The sequence below is a fragment of the Ixodes scapularis genome, unplaced genomic scaffold (assembly GCF_016920785.2).
Source record: "Ixodes scapularis isolate PalLabHiFi unplaced genomic scaffold, ASM1692078v2 PGA_scaffold4__175_contigs__length_147842914, whole genome shotgun sequence".
Lineage (NCBI taxonomy): Eukaryota > Metazoa > Arthropoda > Arachnida > Ixodida > Ixodidae > Ixodes > Ixodes scapularis.
Window position 1 is genome coordinate 43,905,195 of NW_024609879.1, and position 20,334 is coordinate 43,925,528.

The window sequence follows — 20,334 nt, forward strand, 5'->3', positions numbered from 1 at the left end:
CACAGGTTTTCCATATTCATATTTGTTATCGTGATAAGCTGTGCATGTTCTTCGTTTTTACCGAATCTCAGTGTTTTTTTCTTAAATGAATAGAGCACTTGCACCTTTAAAACTATTAAAAAAATATGGAAGGATACAAGTAAGACACGAGAGTGTCCCCGAAACATCTTCTAAACCCCCTTCCCTTGGCCCTGATGCACCATTTAAATATATTATTGAGTTCATTTCATGTTTGATGGTGGAGCAATAAGTAAAACCCTCAGTTAAGGCTTGACAAAATCTTTACACCATACATTGGCTTTGTAGCAAAAAGGATATAGTTTCATGGCAGCGATAGCCAATATGTGCACTGTTATTTCTAACAAGATATAAAAAAAAAACACGAAAAAAATAGAGCTTATCTAACACACGAAACTAAGACACAGAAGAGGCTGTATTAAGGTGGAGATTATTAATATAGACTAGGAACATAAGGGGCCCAAGAACGGGTCCTAGAAAGAAACCTGACGTTACGGTAGAGGTGAAAGATTTTACGTTGTTAAATGGGGAATAGTGCTTACGGTTAATTAAGAATTCAGAAATCCACGAAAAACAGAGGTGTGGAGCTATCGTTAAGCTTTGTTAAAAGACGTTGGTGTGAAACTTTGTTGAATGCTTTGGAGAAATCAATGAAAATGGCGACGGTCTATATATTCGAATCGAAGCTTGAGTAAATATCAGTTAGGAAGGCGGTTAGCTGGGTTTTACACGGGTAAGATTTACAAAATTCTCGTCGATGTTCAAAAAGAAGGTTATGAGAGTCAAGAAAGTTTATTATACTTAAGTGAAGTATATGCTGCATGAGCTTAGACAAAACACCGGTGAGACAGGTGGGACGGTAATTACATATTAGTTGGCGATCACCAGTTCTGTGAACAGGTATTACGTTAGCTATTTTCCAGTAACGTGGAACTATGAAAAGAGCGAGCGATTGTGAAAATATCACACATAGGAAAATGGAGGAAATGGGTTCGGTGTTTATTGAAACCTTCGGAATTAATTTGGTCGTCTCCAGAACTCGAGGAGACCTCTAGGTTTTCTATTGCTTTCAATACGCCCGCGTGGTAAATTATGATAGGATTCATCTGAGGCTGAGATAATGGGCATGAGTCAGGAACGTTTATCAAGTCTTCTTTAGTGAAGATTGATCTGAAAAAATTATTAAGGTAAAGAGCGCTATCTTCATCTGAAAATGGGATGCCGTTGTCATTTATGAACTGCAAAGGAAGAGACACCTTGTAACACCAAATTAAAGCGCAGCTCTTGATTAGGAGTGAGGGGTACTGACGGGAAGGTATACCCCTCTTCCCTCCTCCTCACCTCCTCACCTCCTCATTCTCTCTGCTGCTCTCTCCTCCTTCATCACCTTCCTCCTCCTCCTCTTCCTCCTCCTCCCCTCTTCTTCCACTTAAACGTCCTCCCCTCATTCTTCAATCTCCTCACCTTCTCTGATCCCCCACCCTCCTCACCCTCCCTCCTCTCCTCCTCCCCTATTTCCTTCACCTTTTCCCTTGTTGGAGCTGGGACGAAAGGAACCAGCCCGCATAGCGTTTGGATTCGAACTGATATTATAATTTCGCGCGCTGCAGAGGCATCTTCACCTCGTCGTCATCGTCTGTCCGACGAGCAGGCCGTGAAAGCCGCTACGCCCCCTTCTCCTCCCCCTCCTCCCCTCCCATCCCCCTCCTCCTCCCTCCTTCCTCTTTTCCTCTCCCTCCCCTCCTCCCCCCATTTTTCCTCCCCTTTTCCTCCTCCTCCCTGCGCGGTGCATTATGGGATATTTATGTTATCCCCCTCCCTACTCCCCGCGCGTTCCATCATGGAAAATGTACCATAATGCACCACGCTAGACCCTCGTGACGTCGCACGCGGTGCATTATGGGACATTTCCCATAATTATGGGACACCTCCCATAATGCACCGCGCGGTTACACCGACGGCGACGGCGACGTTGGCGCCGCTCAATCTGGAAACGGGCGCCTAAGGGCTCCGCTCTAAAAACAATCCTCTCTAATGACGAAAAAGCTTCCCCAGATTGCGAGGAAGCATAACGTCATTGTCAAGGAATGTTAGAGATGCATCAATATATTTTTTAGAGCGCAGCTCTTAGGCGAACGTTTCCGGCTTGAGCGGCGTCGCCGTCGCCGTCGGCGTAACCACAGGTTGCATGCAACCCGCGCATTGCACACAACGCGCACGCAACGCTCATGCCAAGCTTGCATGCAACGCGCTGCATGCAAGCGGCGTAACCACATGTTGCATGATGGGTAGTTTCCCATAATTACGTCACAAGGGTTACCCTCGTGAGGGTTATGAGGGTTACTCTACCAAGGGTTACGAGGGCTACCCTCACGAGGTGACTCCCTGAGGTCACGTGGACAGGTGACTCTCTGAGGTCACGTGACCTCGGGGGGAGGGGTTACGTGAGGGTAACTTTAATAACCCTCGTGACTCTCGGGAGGGTGACCCTCATGACCCTCGTGAAAGTAACCCTCGTAACCCTCGTGAGGGTTACGAGGGTTACGACGGTTACTCTCCCAAGGGTTACGAGGGTTATCCTCACAAGCATCACGAGGGTTACCCTCACGAGGGTACCGAGGGTTAGTTACCCTGAAAAGGGTTACATTCACGGGGGTCACGAGGGTTACTCTCACGAGGGTCATGAGGGTTACCTCCTGAGGGTCACGAAGGTTATGAGAGTTACCCTCACGTAACCCCCCTGAGGTCACCTGACCTCAGGGAGTCACCTGTCCCTCAGTACCCTTGGACCCTCCACCTCAAGAGCTGCGCTCTACACCGGCATTACAGGGAGTTGTAGATGGCTTTAATTTTGATGTGACATCTTACACATTTTGTATACTTCATTCGCAGATTTAATCATAACCGCGCAGAGAAGTGCCACCATTTGCTTTTGCATAAATTCAAGCAGGTAAACCTTCTACTCTCGATGAAGTTTTTAGAGCGCAGCTCTTAGGGGCCCGTTTCCAGCCTGAGCGGCGTCGGCGTCGCCGTTGGCGTCGCCGTTGGCGTCGCCGTTGGCGTCGCCGTCGGCGTCGCCGTCGGCGTAATTGCGCCTCTCCCTCTCCTCCTCCTCCCCTCCTCCTCCTCCTCCTCCTCCCCCTCCTCCTCCTCCTCCCCTCATTGTGTAGTATGGTCCGGGCGGGTCACGTGACCTCGGGGGGAGGGGGTCACATGACCCGTTTCCAGCCTGTGCGGCGTCGGCGTCGGCGTTGGCGTCGGCGTCGGCGCCGCCCCTCCCCCTCCTCCTCCCCCCTCCTCCCCCGCCGGTAAAGGTGGTAAAGGAGAGGGAGGGGGAGCAGGAGGGGAGGAGGACTAGCAGGCATGATCACGAGGGAGGAGGAGGAATATACCCTCCACTCCTCCTCCTCAAGAGCTGCGCTCCAATTCGGCGTTACAGGAAGTTGTAAACGGCTTTCACTTTTTTTTTTTTCTTTTCTCTTTTAGCACCAGGTTTCAAGTGACTTGCTTGGAGAACCTTAAAATGATCCGAGCCACTTTGTCTGATTCGGCCCGTAATCTCTGTATGGTCGCCACCTCATTTGTCGACAGTGGCTTTGCGTCTAGCGTTAAGACCACGCCATGTATCTCGGCGAGCAGGTCTCGTGTTTCTTTATACGGGATGCGTGATATTCAAAATTTAGTTTCCAGCTACGGCATTCTATTTAATTCACTTCATTCTTAAGTGTATTCATTTCTATTCTTGACGCATTGAGGCCGAGATGGTCATGATAAGACCAGAATCCACCAGTTTAGAAATAACTGACACCACCTGGCAAAAAAATATGGGTTCGAGGATTTTAAGGCATAAATAATGCACACATTCGGAGAGAGATGAAAGAAACGCTGTTGAGCGAGGTTGGAGGCCAAGGTTCAGGCGCAATAGGCACACAAAAAGCTTTGACGAAGCCCAATCTAGGTTAATGCAGGTCAAGAAAAACAGCAGGATCTAGCTTCTATGGCCAAGCGTGTGCATCAGCCTGCATGAAAACGTAATTTCCCATTTTAATAGCAGATCACCCAGAAGAGGCGAATTCTGAAAATGGTTCATTGTGATCGTGCCGTACGTTAGCTTCATAATTTTCCGCGGGGGGACCACCCTAGCTTCAGACAAATGGTAATGTCGGAGTGTAAAGATGACGACACCAGAAATTCGCTTCTCCCAAGCATGACGTGTCACTCATACACCTTGAAAAAAGACAGTTAATAAAATAGACAACATGACACATAGAGGGGGGCGACTTGGGGCTTCTTCATTTCGTGTTTAGCTGGCATTTGAATTTTGAATATTTGGTAATAATAATAATACTTTATTTCTTTATTGTCCAAGAACAACAGAGAGGTTTTGATGTGGTGGCGCATACACGCGCAAAAAGAAAAGACTGAATGAGGCATTGTCTTAGGCATGGCACAGCAGTATGTCAAGATCACGCTTGAAGGAAACAAAGTCACGAAAAATATCGAAACAATGTGACGCGAAGTCGTTCACTGAAATTTGCTAGCGTATTAACGGTGACAGTGTGTCATTTGAGGACGAGTGGAATACAAAATGCTTATTACAGACGCAAGCAGGCGCGTGAAAATGTACCGAGCTTAGCATGTCAGTATCACATTGACCGTAGATCACTTGGTGTAAAAATACTATATCACGCGGGAGTCTACATTTCAATAAATTTTGCAAGCTTAAAATGGTAAGAATTTGTTCGTAATCATAACAATACCTTCCATTCAAATACCTGTCCTACACAATGCGAACAAACTGTTTCTGCACGGATTGAACTCGTGACGCATCAGAGGCCGTCAGCGAGTTCCATATTCAAACTCAAGTTTAGTACGTACTAGGCAAGAAAATAAGCGATTAATGCATAAAGGATTCTTGAAGTCACGAAATAAGCGAGATAACAAATGCAGCATTCACATGGAAGAGGAGACTATTTGTGCGAAATGATAAGAAAAAGAATGCGTGGCATCAAAAAAGACTCAAAAGTCACGAACCACAGTTACTCGTGCGATTGTGACAGACTGGAGTACGTAAGTGTAAGATAATATATCGCGTTTTCGAGACATTGACAGAACTTTTGTCTTGCCTGGATTAAGATGCAAAAAAATTTACTCGAGCTCAGAGACGTCGTTTTGCCGCAGAATCGCCAGTTGCCAACACTATAAAGGCCTGCGGTACCGCCTCTAAGTATGATGCAATGGTATTTCACAGTGCCGGCTATGTTTAAATGCAGCTTGTGGACGAGGGTACCGGGATGCTCATGACGGGATGGTAAAGAGGGTGAAAAGCACTAGGCGGAGCTGCAGTCTTCGCGATGGGGGCCTTCACGGGGCAGCCGTGGGCTGCTGACTTCTCACTCGCCGGTCTTGAGCACGTGGCGAGTGTTCCCAGTCTGTCCAGCTTGCAGATGAGCCGGCCGAAGTTCCGGCTACGCAGAAAGGCCATAACTTGCGTGGTAGGGCTCCAGGGGTTGGCGTCGGTGCTGGCCGGGCAGCGGTTTTTGGCGAAAGCGCGATTCAAGTCACCCAGCTTGCTGTGGGACTTGGAAGCGAGTAGCGTGAGCACCCTGTCGATCGAACACATGGTGTATGCCACCACCCCGGCTGGCTTATAAAACGGCTGCGTTTTGATCGATCCTTGCTTGTTGTTTAGTGTCTGGTCGCTTGGCTCCAAGTTCGTAGTCGGCTAGGCTTTGCCTTGCAAGCTGACGATCTCTTGTTCCGGATATTCTTTCCGGGACAAATTATTTCCAATGTTGCAAAATGTATTTGAGATACAGAGTAGGACATTGTGAGAAATGTCATTTAAAGGGAGAACAAATACTTTAGTGTATATAAAAGATGCCAAAATACTACGAAAAGTAGCTGAAATGCAGTACCTTGAGTAGAGTATATAAGAATGGCACAAGACTGTATCAAACATAGCAAGGCCGGATGTTCATAAGCGCTAATCTCGCAGGCACGCGCTCGGATGGCATAGTTTTTCTCGCGACCAGCATAACGCGAGCGTGTCGCTCGAAACCGCACGCTGCTGTGGCTTTGTTGTACCTTTCCGACACCGCACCTCATGACCAAGACTGTACTCAGCAGGCCTCCTAAGTTCCACCACAAGAGGCAACGCGTCGGGTTTCTTATAACCGCGGATATTCGGCACCTACTATTGTGCCCTCATCCGGCCGAACCGAAGGACGGCTGCGACCACTGGACCTTGAGGACCGTGTTTTCCGCGTTTCCCGTGGAGAGGAAAAGTCCACCCCCATGGGACTCGCCCTTTCCACGACGCATGTATCCTGGTAGGCCGCACTTGAAACGGTGGAGCCAGGTTTGGTTCCCAACGTCTCCTCTGGTCTTATAAGAAGGAAAATGTGATATGTACTCAGTTGGCTACAACTGGCACGCGTACTTGATGCCGGCAGTGATATCGCCTCTCGTTCGGCTATTCTATTTCTGTAGGCTCGTGCCCAAAGCGTTATCGAGATTCGTATGCGTGACGATCGATCAAGGGCTCGGGGAGCCACATACTTGGCCAATACGAAAGATTCTCTGTGGCTTTAGTACTTCACTGGGTGTTCAGATCAAGTGAAAGTTGGTTCTATAGCTGTGATTTTTGGTGGGGGAACTCAGTATCGAAGTTCAGCCAGGACGCTGACCCGAATTGTTGATGCTGCCATGCCATTTTATCTCGTTTCTTGAATCTACGGCACTTGAGATGCGAGTGGCAGAGCAAGCGGCTCTGACCGAAGGTCGGTGCGACTTTTGCAGTATCTAGGGCCGCCATGTTAGTGAGGTCTTAAGGCCCGTTCACACTCTTGCAACCGAGTACGACTGAGAGCGACGAGACCGGTTTTGAAGCCTCTTGCGATCTCTTAGGACCAGCTCCACTGCAGCGGAGCTGGTCCTAAGAAGTCGCAAGAGGCTTAAAAAACCGGTCTGGTCTTTCTCGATCTTACTCGGTCGCAAGCGTGTGAACGGCGCTTTACACCCCCTTAGAATGCCCTTAGAAACTGTATGAGGGACTTCCGCGTGTGTTTTCTACGGGCGTAGAGCTCGTACTGTATCGGAAATTTATTGTCTGTTTGCAGAAAGTCATCTCTATATGTTTCATCAAAACCCACCGCACTTGAGTTTTAGTGCGCAGCTCTTAGGCGCCCGTTCCCGGCTAGAGCGGCGTCGCCGTCGGCGTCACCGTCAGCGTAACCGCGAGTAACCCTCGTAACCCTCGTGAGGGTTACGAGAGTTACTCTCACGAGGGTTACCCTCTCGAGGATCACTAGGGTTAGTTACCCTCAAAAGGGTTACCCTCACGAGGATCACGAGGGTTATTGGTTACCCTCACGAGGGTTTTGAGAGTTACACTCACGAGGGTTTTGAGAGTTACCCTCACGAGGGTCACGAAAGTTACCCTCACGAGGGTCACGAGAGTTACCCTCACGAGGGTCACGTGAGTTACCCTCACAAGGGTTACTAGGGTTACCCTCACGAGGGTCACGATGGTTACCCCGGTCACGTGAACCCCCCGGCGTCACGTGACCTCCCCAAGTTCACGTGACCCCCTGAGGTCACGTGACCCCCTCCCGAGGTCACGTGACCCCGTTGACGTCATCAGCACTGATGACGGCATCAGTGACGTCAGTGATGACGTCACCGGCATCCGCATCGTCATCATCACACTGACGTCATCAGTGACGTCACTGATGACGTCACCGGTATCTGCATCAGCATCGTCATTATCACTGATGACGTCACCGGCATCCGCATCGTCATCGTCATCATCACTGATGACGTCATCAGTCACGTCATCAGTTACGTCGCGTATGACGTCATCGGCATCGGTATCGTCACGTGAACCCCAGGTCACGTGACACCCCAAGGTCACTTGACCCCCCCCCCCCCCCCCGCCACCCGAGGTCACTTGACCCCCCCCCCCAGTGCCATTTCCTCCTCCTCCTCAAGAGCTGCGCTCTAATTCGGTGTTACAGGCTTTCATTTTTATGTCAGTTTTAGAGCGCAGCTCTTAGGGGCCCGTTCCCGGCTTTAGCGGCGTCGGCGTTGCCGTCGGCGTCACCAAGGTCACCCCAAGGTCACGTGACCCCCAATGTCACGTGACCTTGGGGGTCACGTGACCCCTCCCAAGGTCATCTCAAGGTCACGGGACCCCATGTGACCTTGGGGGTCATGTGGGGTCATCTTGGGGTCACGCGACCCCCAAGGTCACGTGACCCCTCCCAAGGTCATCTCAAGGTCACGTGACCCCAAGGTCACGTGACCCATGAGGTCACGTGGTCTCCTCCCCAAGGTCACGTGACCCCCTGAGGTCACGTGACCTTGGGGTCTCCTCCCCAAGGTGACCCCCACGTGACCACCGAGGTCACGTGACCCCTCTGAGGCCACGTGACACCTCTGAGGTCACGTGACCCCCGAGGTCACGGGGTCTCTTCCCCAAGGTCATGTGACCCCCGACGTCACGTGACCCCTCCAGGTCACGTGACCCCCAAGGTCACGTGGGGGTCACCTAGGGGGTCACGTGACCTTGAGGTGACCCACACGTGACACCCAAGGTCACGTGAACCCCAGGTCACGCCTCCCCGAGGTCACGTGACCCCCCTCCCCGAAGTCACGTGACACCCCCCCCCCCGAGGTCACGTGAACCCCCCCCCCCGGAGCATATTAAAGAATGAGAGGAGGAGGAGGAGAAGGAGGAGGGGTCTACCCTCCCCTCAGTACCCTTCACTCCTCCTCCTCAAGAGCTGCGCTCCAATTCGGCGTTACAGGGATTTGTAAATGGCTTTCACTTTTTTAGTGGCATTTTTTATTTCTTTCTTCAGTGCGCTGCTCTATCAGTCATTGAGACGAGCAAAATAAAAGTGACTAATGTTTCTTTGTCAACTCAAGGCGCAGCTTGTTAGTGTCGGAGGTCCGAGGTGAACGTTGTCGACTAGGCCCTTGGGGGACGGAGTAGTTGCATCAGGAGCTGGGCTTGAACTCGCTATTCTCCTTCATTGTACTTGGAGAAGCGTGATAATGGCAACTTTCAGTTGTGATTAACCTTCTCTTACGATAGTATACAGTCACTACGAACAATGGCTTAGTGTCGGAATCTTTGTTTCTGGCGGTAAGCTTCTCGGAGATTGTGTCCACTGACGAAACGTCGTCGTTTATCGCCTTTTTCCACAGACGACATCACGTACTTGTGGGGGGCACCGAGGGTCAGACGCCTAGGCTAGGTTATGAAGCTTCGTCTGCGCCCGTCGCTTCAAAGTGCGTGTGTCGATGATGAAGACCGCAGGATTCGTCACCGCTGCTTGTCCGTAAAAACATGAAAATGACAAAGCCAAAAGCTGAAACGAAGTTGGTGTGCAGGCTTCCTCTTAGACGTGTAGCATAACATGAATTGGCGACAGTGTAGTATATCTCTTTGTCTTACCGGCGTCGGAGATGACATAACACTGGTTCAACGAAATGTAGTAATTTATTGACTGTTATCACTGCGCTCTGTAACCCAAAAATCTCTAGGCGCGTACCCTGCACGGTAATTTATGAGCGACGAAACGACACTCACTTGGCCAATTCTGCTTGCCCACCTCACGACGAAAATGACCACATGCGATTTAGCATGTGAAGTACCTGGTTTATAACGTTTCTATTAACAGGCCGCCCACAAGATAAATTTATGTTCACTAACATTAAATTGTAAGTGAAAGTTTCTAAATTTGCACAAAACGCTTTAACTTAAATATAATAGCTATTTAAAATATATTTTCGAAGTAAGCAACGTTACTAGACTACTTCAATTATAAAACTGCCTATAGACGCAACTTCCATGAGCAGAAAACCCCCTTTTGTCAGCAGCCTTCCTCCCATCGTTCGAAGCGCCACCATTTTGAGGTCGGCTGTAATGGTATCAGAAATGTGTTCTATGCGATACAAATGTTTATAAGCACCGCGTAATGATGGCGTTTCACCGTGGCGATGGAGGAAACGCTTGGGTGATGTGTGTTTGTGTGTGTTGCTTGAATGACCTAATTGAAAAAGTTATTGTGGAAGCAATGTCGTGTGTGCAATAAACACATATGAATCATACAACATATAATAAGAACATATCAGAACCATGTCAGACCTATATAAGAACTCTACAATATATATAAGAACATAGAGGAACCATATATGTTCTTATATATGTAGTATGATTGATATGTTTTGATTAAACGCAGAAATTGCTCGTACAAATGAGATTTTTCAATAGCTCCAAGTAGTCCTAAGCTTTTTTGGTTTCGGTTTCAGTTTGGGTTCTTGTGTGACAGACACACATTTGATACAATTCATCTCTCTGTATGAGAAGAGCAGTTGAGAGCGCTGAACCGCGATCGCCGCGCATGCGGGCATATACGCGCCTCTTTTACCAGGTTTTACCAGTTTTTACACTCTGGCCAACGTTTTGACTAAAGTACTCGGACCGACTTGACAGCTGAATTACCACCGTGGTCAATCTCATTGAATGCTTTTTATCTTGCGACCGACGCAGATAAGCGGAAGTTCATCGGCACTGCATTTTTGAGGTCGTTAAAACCTAAACTCTTCTGTTGCTGAAAAATCCTAGCGCTGACGCGTTATACAGAAATAGGAGGACGCTCACACTACGGCATGAAGTCAAATCTGATTCGGATCGCTTTCACTTACCTCTGGCCCTAGTGGAGTCGGTGGCGCACCTTAGCTCGGAACGCGTTTGGCGAAAGCACGCAACGCTAGGTCCAGGAATCTTGAACTCTAGCTCGCTTACGCCACTGAGTTGGTGAAAACCAATGGGTGCATAAAAACAATGGAGAGTATTGGTTCCCAGTATCTGACTTGTGTGTGCATGTTGCATACCAACTGCTTAATTCGCTTTGACAACATTTGGTTGCCAATGGTCACGAGAATCCTACGTAGAAAAAGAAAGGGCGAGCTCGCGGAAGGTGTTCTCTATGCACCATACACGAGAAAAATGCCATGTTTGTTTTGGCGAATGACTAGAAACAGTGCGACAACTATATATCGAGAAATCCCTAAGAACCTAACAAAAACGTTACAAGTTTAGCATATTCTGACCCATAATATAATAATATTGTAGCGACGTGCTAAGGCGCGTGCCGGGAACCACCGAAGAAGACGACGAAGCGCGAGCAGGCGGCGCGTGACACACTTCTAATCTGTTCTAATTTGGCTATAGACGTCCTCTTGTAAATTAAAAACATAACATTTGGTGTCAGAAGTGGGATTCCCGGCATTTTTCCTGACGGCCCAAGAAATCATTTTACAAGGCACAAGGACATTCTCTGCGCGAGTGTCAGCACCTCGTTGAGTGGCGCGGCCCTGCCTGGATTACCACCGACCAGACCAGCTTCCTTCGCCATGTTCCATCACTGAAGCAACGCTAGCCGACTGTCACGGTCTCCCGGGAGCCCACGCCACAAAAGCGCATAAGTGCGCGCTAGGCTTCAATGGTTTTCGGACAGGTTGTGGCAGTTTTGCGCTTGAAAGCATTCACGAAATATCATGGTGTCTCCTGTATTAGGCAATGCCGATGCATATCGTTGTCGGTGTTAACTTTTCAAAAGGCGCAAATGCGCTGTGAACTTAGGCACCGACATATTCTGTGCCGGCATAAGATTTGTTCTCTCTCTGACATGTCGCCAGGGGTGACAATAAGTGAACCACTTGACCCCCTGGTATCAGGACTCTTCGCATCAATCTTCCAAAAGTGCTAACGTGCTGGACTTTGGTGCTGCAGGCAGACTGTGAGGACGGCCTGAACTTTATAGAATGTGTGCAAATGAGCACGAAGTTTCATGCCAAGAATCTGCATACTGAAAGGACTTCACTCAAGATAAACTTTTCGAAACAAACAAGTTCAAGCAAACTGTCTAACACCACAGCAATGGGGCGAGGTTGTGTAGCAGGAAAACCGATCCAAAGATCATCTCTCCAAGAAAACAAGTCCTTAGGGGGGATAGTGTAGCGACGTGCTAAGGCGCGTGCCGGGAACCACCGAAGAAGACGACGAAGCGCGAGCAGGCGGCGCGTCACACACTTCTAATCTGTTCTAATTTGGCAATGGACGTCCTCTTGTAAATTAAAAACGTAACAATATTGTAAAATTGAAGCTAGAAAGAACAACTTTATAATTTCTGCTTGGTTAGGCTAGAACTAAAAATTTGTTTGGTTGAACTACAATGAAGTGCGCTGAAAAACCGCGTATTTCGGCGCTATAGCTTACGCGTCATTGCCGCAGAAATTTGTCCCAGAACATAGTAACGTTGGCAGTAATAAAGCCATAAAATATATTACGTCTTCAATCGCTGCAGGTGAAAGTGGTGGACGCCGAAGGCAAGATTGTTCCAGTGAACACGAGGGGAGAGCTGTGCACGCGAGGCCCCCACGTCTTCAAGGGCTACCTCAACGATGATGCCAAGACGACGGAAGCCATACGAGACGGCTGGTACCACACAGGGTAAGGAAGGCAGCCATGTCGGCCAGTGGGTAAAGCAATACAAAACCTTTCAACTGTGCTACAAAAAATATGAATATTTCTCATGCTTTGGCCAACAGTCATGCTAAGAAAAATGACACAAATCGAGAAAGCCAGGCAGATGAACTTGACGGAGAACATTACCTCCTTCTTGAACAAAAATGCATCTTTGCTGTGATGCGTGGGAACTCTTCAACGTTTAGCATTTTCAACAGTTCCTATGTTTAGTTTAATACGGTACCAAAAAAAGAAAACCCTAATAAGCTTCCTCGACAACTAACGAGCTTTACGTAGAAGATTTTCTGCACGTGATGACACTAAACTTTGAATATTTAATGTAAAAGCACAATATGATACTCTGATCGTTCAGGCTAAAAAAGTAGGTTGCGAATAATATTAAAATCTACGATAATGACTTCGAACCTTTATTGTTCATAGTACAAAAATATACCCCACACGTTGGTTCCGAAAATTTGGGTAACGAATATTTGTACTTGTACTCTACCAGAATGGAACACCTAAAATGCCACCCAGATTCCACGTGAGTCGGTGAAGCTGAGTGTCTGGAAAAATTATTTCTGTGGAAAATGGCTTTCAATATTTTGTTATATTCGCAGCGAAGTGAGAACAGCAGATATTATAGTTGGAGCACCGTGCCCCCAGATTGCGCTCTTTGCTTTCTGCCGTGATTTACCGGCGCGAGGTGCAGAAGACGTTCAAGGGTTGTGGAGGGTAGGTAGCTTCCGCAGGAGGCGGTACTCTTGAAGCCACACCTAGATCTAATCGTTTTGTCAGTGGCCATGTACAGTCGGCACGAGATGAAGCGCGAACATGAAGCGCATGGTTTTTGACCCACGCTGAGTCACCTAGAGATGCAACACCAAAGGTTTGGACGCACTGAGCAAGAGTCTAACACATCGAAGGAGGAGCCATCTTCTTGCAGCTCCAATCTGGTTCAGGTGGTGCAGCATCTAGCGAAAACCATGCACCCACTGTTCGCGTTTCATTCCGTGCCGACTGTACGTTGCGCATTATTATATCATAAATCTAAAAATAGTAAACGCTGCCTTTGCAGCGATATGTTGGCTAAGAAAAACGTAAAACCTGCAGTAAATAACACTATTTTGCTCTGTAAGCGTACATTAGAGGAAACTTTATCATCAAGGCATCACATATCTTCCGTTTGGTTCATGCATCCTACATCCGAGAAACAAAACATAGAAACATGAAGTGTCTGTATGTCTCTGTGGTGTCTTTTTACTACTTTTTGCTACCAGCGTCTCCTATATAACTTGCACTCGGCTTGTCGGCTCGTCTCCAAAAGAAGTCGAGGCCCGATGCTTCACCTCCCAACGTCTACAGTGGTCCAAGTTTTTGATAATATCAAGCGAGCGTCGACCGCCGGGACGGCCAGTGCCGCGCCGCAGAGGGGTGTGGCGATACGGGAAAGATTAAGTGCGTGCACACAAAGCCTTTCTGGCGGGAGCGTCATCTGCTAGGCTATTCCTTTCATTCCGCAGAGCCCCTGCTCCATAGCAAAGGAGGGCAGGGCACTTGCAATGTCCAAATGCATCGCCGATACGCCCCTCCTCTAGGGAATGCGTTCGCAATCCTATATACGGTAGCCTTTATAAGCCCGACTGCTGTTGCTATTTCCTTTTGCGTCATGCTGACCATCGATATTCTGATAACACGTTCCCGTGTTATAGTAGGCACTCGAGGAGACAAAAAGGATGTGCGCATGCCCTCTGGTCAAAGGAAAGTGTGACTACTCGGCTACATAGGCTAGATGACGACAGCAACAACGCAGTCGATAATTGAAAACACCAAGGGGAAGCCCTGTGTATACTGCGTTTCACTTTGTGTTGTACCGCAGCCGACGCTACGAGCCACCTTGGCCGGTCCATTGATAAACGTGTGTCACGTGGCCTTCCCGTTCAGTACAACTGCACGGGGAAGCACGATGTCACGTGGGAGCATGAAAGCAGTGGGTTGGTTTTGATGGCTTGTAGCACTGTCTCCGGTATATACCGTATTTACTCGCGTATAGGTCGACCTGTTTTTCAAAAATCGCCTCATCAAAACTGGGGGGTCGACCAATACGCGAATCCCGGTATTATATTTTTCAACTTTTTTTTTTTTTCGGGGGTCCCGAAGTTAGGGGGTCGACCTATACGACGTATCGACCAATATGCGAGTAAATACGGTAGTTTAATGCCCCAATTCATTCAGTTTGTCGCCTCATTGTATTTTTTCATTTTCGTAAGTGTTCACAAAAGTAAACGCAAACATGAAATGAAAAGAAAAAGTAAATTAAACTCGAGATGACGCGCGGTTTGTGCCACGCCTGAGCAGTATACAAAAATGGCAAGCCCTTTCCAGATTTTTTTTTTTTTTTTTTAGGCGGTGCGCTATGCTAGCAGATAATGAACAGGGGCCGAGTGCGGGCTACGGAACAGCCTAGCAGACAACGCTGGCAACCGAAAGAGCGTTGTGCGGACGCGCCTATAATCTCCCCCGGCTCGCTGCATATCTCCGCGGCCCAGCGCTGGCCTTGCCGGAGGTCGACGCTCACTTGATATTATTAAAAAATTGGGCCAATATACAGACGTCTAGATAGAAAAGCCAAGGGGTCGTTTTCAATCATTGTTTTTCAGCTTGTAGTATTTTCATTATCCTTGAAGATATATCACATAGACCTTCCTATTTTAGTGTCTCCAACGCTTTTTCTTTTGGCGTGACGAGCTTGATTCAAATGAGTTTCGTTGACATAAAATACCGGAACTCCAAAACAAGTACGGCCAGTGGTGCATCTGCAGCCCGTACGCAGAAAACGCTGGCCGTTTCGCCGTCGGCTTCAGTGGCACTTTGGAACTTTGGCGGTTAAGGCCGGTCCAAACCAGCCAGATAAATTCCTCCTCGAAAACAGCAACAACAAAAATGGTTAAGAGGAGCGACGTCGGCTATGACGTCAACGGTAACGTGTCAGGGTTCCTCAATTCTGGCTGAATGTTCAATATATTCATCGCAGCCGGACGAAGCCGAAGAACGTCGGATTTTCGCAGTAGCTTCTCCGGAACACGACCACAGTAAAGGGAGTCTTAAGAAACAGGTTGCTTTTGCTATATTCTCATTCACAAATACAAAAAAAAAACTCATCACAAATTATTTTTTTTTCTCTTTCTTTTCGCCCGTGGAGACCAATGTGAGTTTTTCCTTTTTCCTCCTAAACCGCCTCCCCTACCGCCCGTCGCCTGTACGCTGGATGGCAGAAGAGTCCGTACACATTCAGTCTATCCAGCCTGCGGAAGTTATATAAAGAAGAAGTTTTGTTCTACGCATTATTCTGGGTGACGTTTTGCGTTTTGGTGTTGACCACCCTTTACTGTGAATCGTGCGCACAGAATTCGTTCGCGCCGACTCGTTTTCGAATGGATGATACGAAAAATAATGAACCAATATTCCTCTCGGTGGAAACCGGGAGTTGGCTTTTTGGTTTAAACGGTCGGTCAAGGACGTCTAAATAACTTGCATTTGGTGCTAATGGGGCAGCATCATTGAGCCCTCTACGGAAACCATGTGTGGCTACACGACAGGCGTGTGCTGAACGCCGAGGTGACTCCAACGCACGACAGCCACACATATTTGCTTCCTCCATTCCGCTTCCCACTTGCTCGGAGCAGACGGGCACTGTGTTACTACATGGTGTTACCTATATATTGGTCCGTTTTGGTCTAGTGAGTGTCCAAGAACTATTGTGTTCTACATTACTAGTATCCACAGCTAGTTCACGGGTTTCCCTATTTAAATTTGATTTGTCACAAATATAATTTAAAAAATAATAATTTTTTTTGTAAGTAATTTCTTATTTTTAAATAAGCGCACCCCAACTACGCCTCCCTGTTATTTATTATATGTTTATATTTTACATTTTTTCCTCAAAGTGACATACATTAGTTTTCATAGACCCGCTTTTTTGTGACACACCGTTTCAATCAAATTCCTGCTGTGTCCGATGTTCTACGCTGTAATGGGTGCTTACCCTCCCTTTATTTTGGGAAATATTTTTTTTTTAAGAGAGCCATGTTTGTGTGCAAGGGACGGTAATATGTTCTTCCAAAAATTACGCCGCGGCAGCTAAACCTGGGTACCACCCATAATATGGTACTAATATAAAAGGACGCATAGTATTAATACAACTTTACCAGTTAAATTCAAATCATGTTAGAGGCACACAGGACATGCATCCAAACTGTCCTCCCTTTATACATACCTTTCCTGAATTGATTCAGGCTTTACCGCATGCAGTCATATTTCATGTTCAAAGAATGTCATCGAAGCTACATATGTAACATCGTTTTATGAGATAATCTGACCCCGAAATATAAAAAAAAAAAAACGTGGAAACAATAAAATGCACAACAAACATATAAGCAAGAACGTATTATACGTTGTAATATTGTCCTTCATTAAATGTCTGAGGCCGGTACAATATAAATTCAAACCAAGTATTGTCTCTTCGGTCAAGACGCAAACATTGCAAACAGAGCCACGCCTTTTTTGTCATGGTCTAGCGTACTGCAAAATATAAAAAAAAAACTTGACCAGTGCCTCGAGAACTTTTTAACATGCTGAGTCACCTTTAACGCACACTGATTTGAAAATTATATAAGCATAAGTTGTTTTGCAGAATTTGTTTTGAAGTTCCGGCCGCGGCAAAGGGGTCTAAATATGCGCATACAGTTTGACTCACATGCTCGCATATTTTCGATCTACAACCCCCGCCGGTCAAGAAAGCCGAACGGCCTAAGTTGTGCCTTGACAAGGGAGCGGACCACATTGGAGTAGTAGAACACATCTTTGCGCCTCTTCGGTAGGCCTCTTCTGTAGGCCGCCAGCCTGCAAGAGATCCGGACATATAAGACATGACTGCAAGGCAGCTCGCTGCAGCGTGTGCTGTGGCTACGGTCACGAGCGAAGACGAAACAAGAGAACACGTTCTGGACGGGGATGAGGCAGAGCGTGCTGCGGCGCCCAGAACACGTGTCCGGTTAATGACAGCATCGCCCCCTGTGGAGATTTTACCGGTGGCTGCAGAGCTCAATCGTAAACGAAAAAGGCAAGAGGGGACCAAAAAGAACCTCCTTTGGGAGGTATGATTATTAAGGGGTCGTCAGCAGCAGATTCCGTGAAGCGAAGACGCCAAGGACTGCGGGGGATTGCGAACCTGCACTGAAGGACGACGCATGAGTCGCAGCATCGGGGCTAGCGACGGAGCGAAATGCCCGGATCATGGCCGACGCTAAGAGGTCAAACTTTACTTTCAAGGAATACATGGACACCTACGCGGCCAATGTGGAGCATCGAATGGAAGACATTGAAGCAGTCCCCGGTAAATTGTCACTTCGTGGTCTGGAGCGTCAGTGGACTCTCGTCGGCAAAAATGGTGAACTCAGCGCAGAGCCGATCACCGTCCGGAATCCGTGAGGGATGAATTGGCTGTATCAGTAACATCAGGATTTCCTTGACTTTCAAAAATAGTCACTACTAAACCACCTGTGTATGTTTGCAAGCTCGCTACTTTTAAAAATAAGACATTGAATGCGCCTGGACCGAGCATAGATACCCCGAATGCAAGAAGGCTTTGCATGGCTGTAATATCTAAGTTATTTTCTATCGAAATGCGCTCGAGTTGGCAGTGCCTCCAGTGCCAACTCAGGCGCATTTTGCTTGAAAACAACTTAGATATTATAGCCATGAAATATACTAAATTTATAATGAAAAACTGACCGACTCTCAGTTACGTTACAATATTGGTGTCAGCCATGCGGTTGGAGGTTCGGGGGGCGTCTGTTTATTCGTAAAAAAACAAATCGTTATTAATGCAGAAAGGGTTAACTCTCAACTTGATGTGAACCTGTTTATTGTTATTTCCCTTTGATAGATTTCAGCTACCAAGTGAATTGTCTATATGCCCCGGACTCGGGAGCACAACGGAGTATCTTCTTTGAAATTATAGCGTGTCGCATGAAGTGTAATATACTTTTTATAGTGTCGGGTGATTTTAATTGTACTTGTGATCCCGAAGATAGGGCGTCTCAAAGCCCTTAAATGGATAGTAGTGGTTCTGTTTGTAGTGAGATAGTAAACAACCACAACCTGTTTGATTTAGCGCACACCTCGACAGGTGCAAAGAGTGTGAAGTTGACTCATTTCCAAGGACTCAGTCACGCGCATCTAGACAGTTCGTACGCCTCAGCAGAGCTGGTCTTCCTTATTGATGCCTACCAGGTTCATTATGTCAGTTTTGACATAATGAAACTGGTGACTTTTGAGTGAGGTGCTAAAAAGAAAGAGCGTCCCCGATTTAACGGAGATACCTGAAAAATATACATTAAGCTTCTTGAGGTCGAAATGTGCATTGGCACTGTTGGAAAGCGTAGCAGAATATTAAAATAAAAAAAAAAAAAACACGAAAACGTTTGCATGTCTGACGAATTGGAAGTGTTTAAGTTAAAAATAAAAATTAACGCAATCGAAAAGTCGTTTGCCCTAAAGCACAAAGGACGCCAACTAGAAAAATGCTTACGAGATGCTCTAAAAGTGTTGGGCCAAAAAGAGTGAAAATACACGGAATTATTCATTCATGACATAAATAATATCAAGCCTAAACAACAGAGCATAGACACTGAACGCCATAATGTTGCTGTAATACGAGCGCGTGTTCAAAGATTTCTCGCCGGCGAGATGCCAACTAAACGTGCATTAGCGACATAGAAAGTATGGGCGCGCCGATGAAATTGTTGAAATAGACCATCACAACATTACGAGAAGAGACCTTAAGATGAATGAGCACTCTTTTGTTGAATTTTAAGAAGATTGCAAGTAATTGGGTCCCAAATGATGAAAAGTTCGCGTCGAACTTCTTACCTCACCTGAGACAGGTAAGCGGCAATGTTAGAGACTGATTAGAAGTACCGATATGTATTTAGAGATAGTAAAATTCACGAATGAATTGCAAGTCGGGAAATCACCAGGCGCCGACGGAATAAGCTTTGGGGGTGTTAAAAAGCTTAAAAGTAAAGTAGCCGGGTTTTCTAACCTACTGTATAAAAAATGTTATTAATGTAAGTTTCTTGCTTTCTCTTTTCTCTTCCCTTGTTCCTTCGTTATTCAAGAATGCGAAGATACCTATGAACTACGAAATACGGTAAACAACTAACCGATTACATTAGCGAGTGCGGACTACAAGATAAAAATAAAACTTGTTATGAAAATACTTTAAAGACAAAATACAGGTGTGATTGTGGAGCACAAAACGTGTGGTATTATAGGTAGCACTATATTAAGCAACGTGTGTTTGCTCATAGTGCGCTGGAACATTGTGGCAGCGATAACTGCAGGGTAGCGCTTCTTTAAATGGACCCTAAGGAGGCTTTCAATCGTGTGTCACATAGAATCCTTTTTTGTATCTCACATCACGTTTGTGTCAGAAAAAAAGTATTTATGAGGAGGTAGAAATGGCGTATGATAATTGTATGACCAGGCTTAACATCATCAAAGAAGTCACTAGACGCTTGACAGTTTTATCATCAGCCCGTCGTGGACATCCACTCGTTTTTGTAACCGCTCATTGGTCTACAGTGCCCGGTGAATATTTGGCAGAGAAATTAAGGCACCATAAAGAGTGCAATGAGTTGTTACTTGACTAAACGGCGAAAATGAGTGTTAAAGCGACATGGGTTCACAAAATTGATTCTGTGTTTGCGCTA

The 20,334-nt window shown here is 46.8% G+C and overlaps 1 protein-coding gene across 1 annotated transcript in view; it reads left to right on the top strand.

Annotated features, from left to right (window-relative positions):
* LOC115330529 (medium-chain acyl-CoA ligase ACSF2, mitochondrial) overlaps nucleotides 1-20,334 on the top strand; it is a 50,734-nt gene that overhangs the window by 16,641 nt on the left and 13,759 nt on the right. Inside the window, exon 4 of the mRNA XM_040214661.3 lies at nucleotides 12,399-12,544. Coding sequence (XP_040070595.3) covers nucleotides 12,399-12,544 — 146 coding nt within the window. The remainder of the gene's footprint in view (nucleotides 1-12,398; nucleotides 12,545-20,334) is intronic.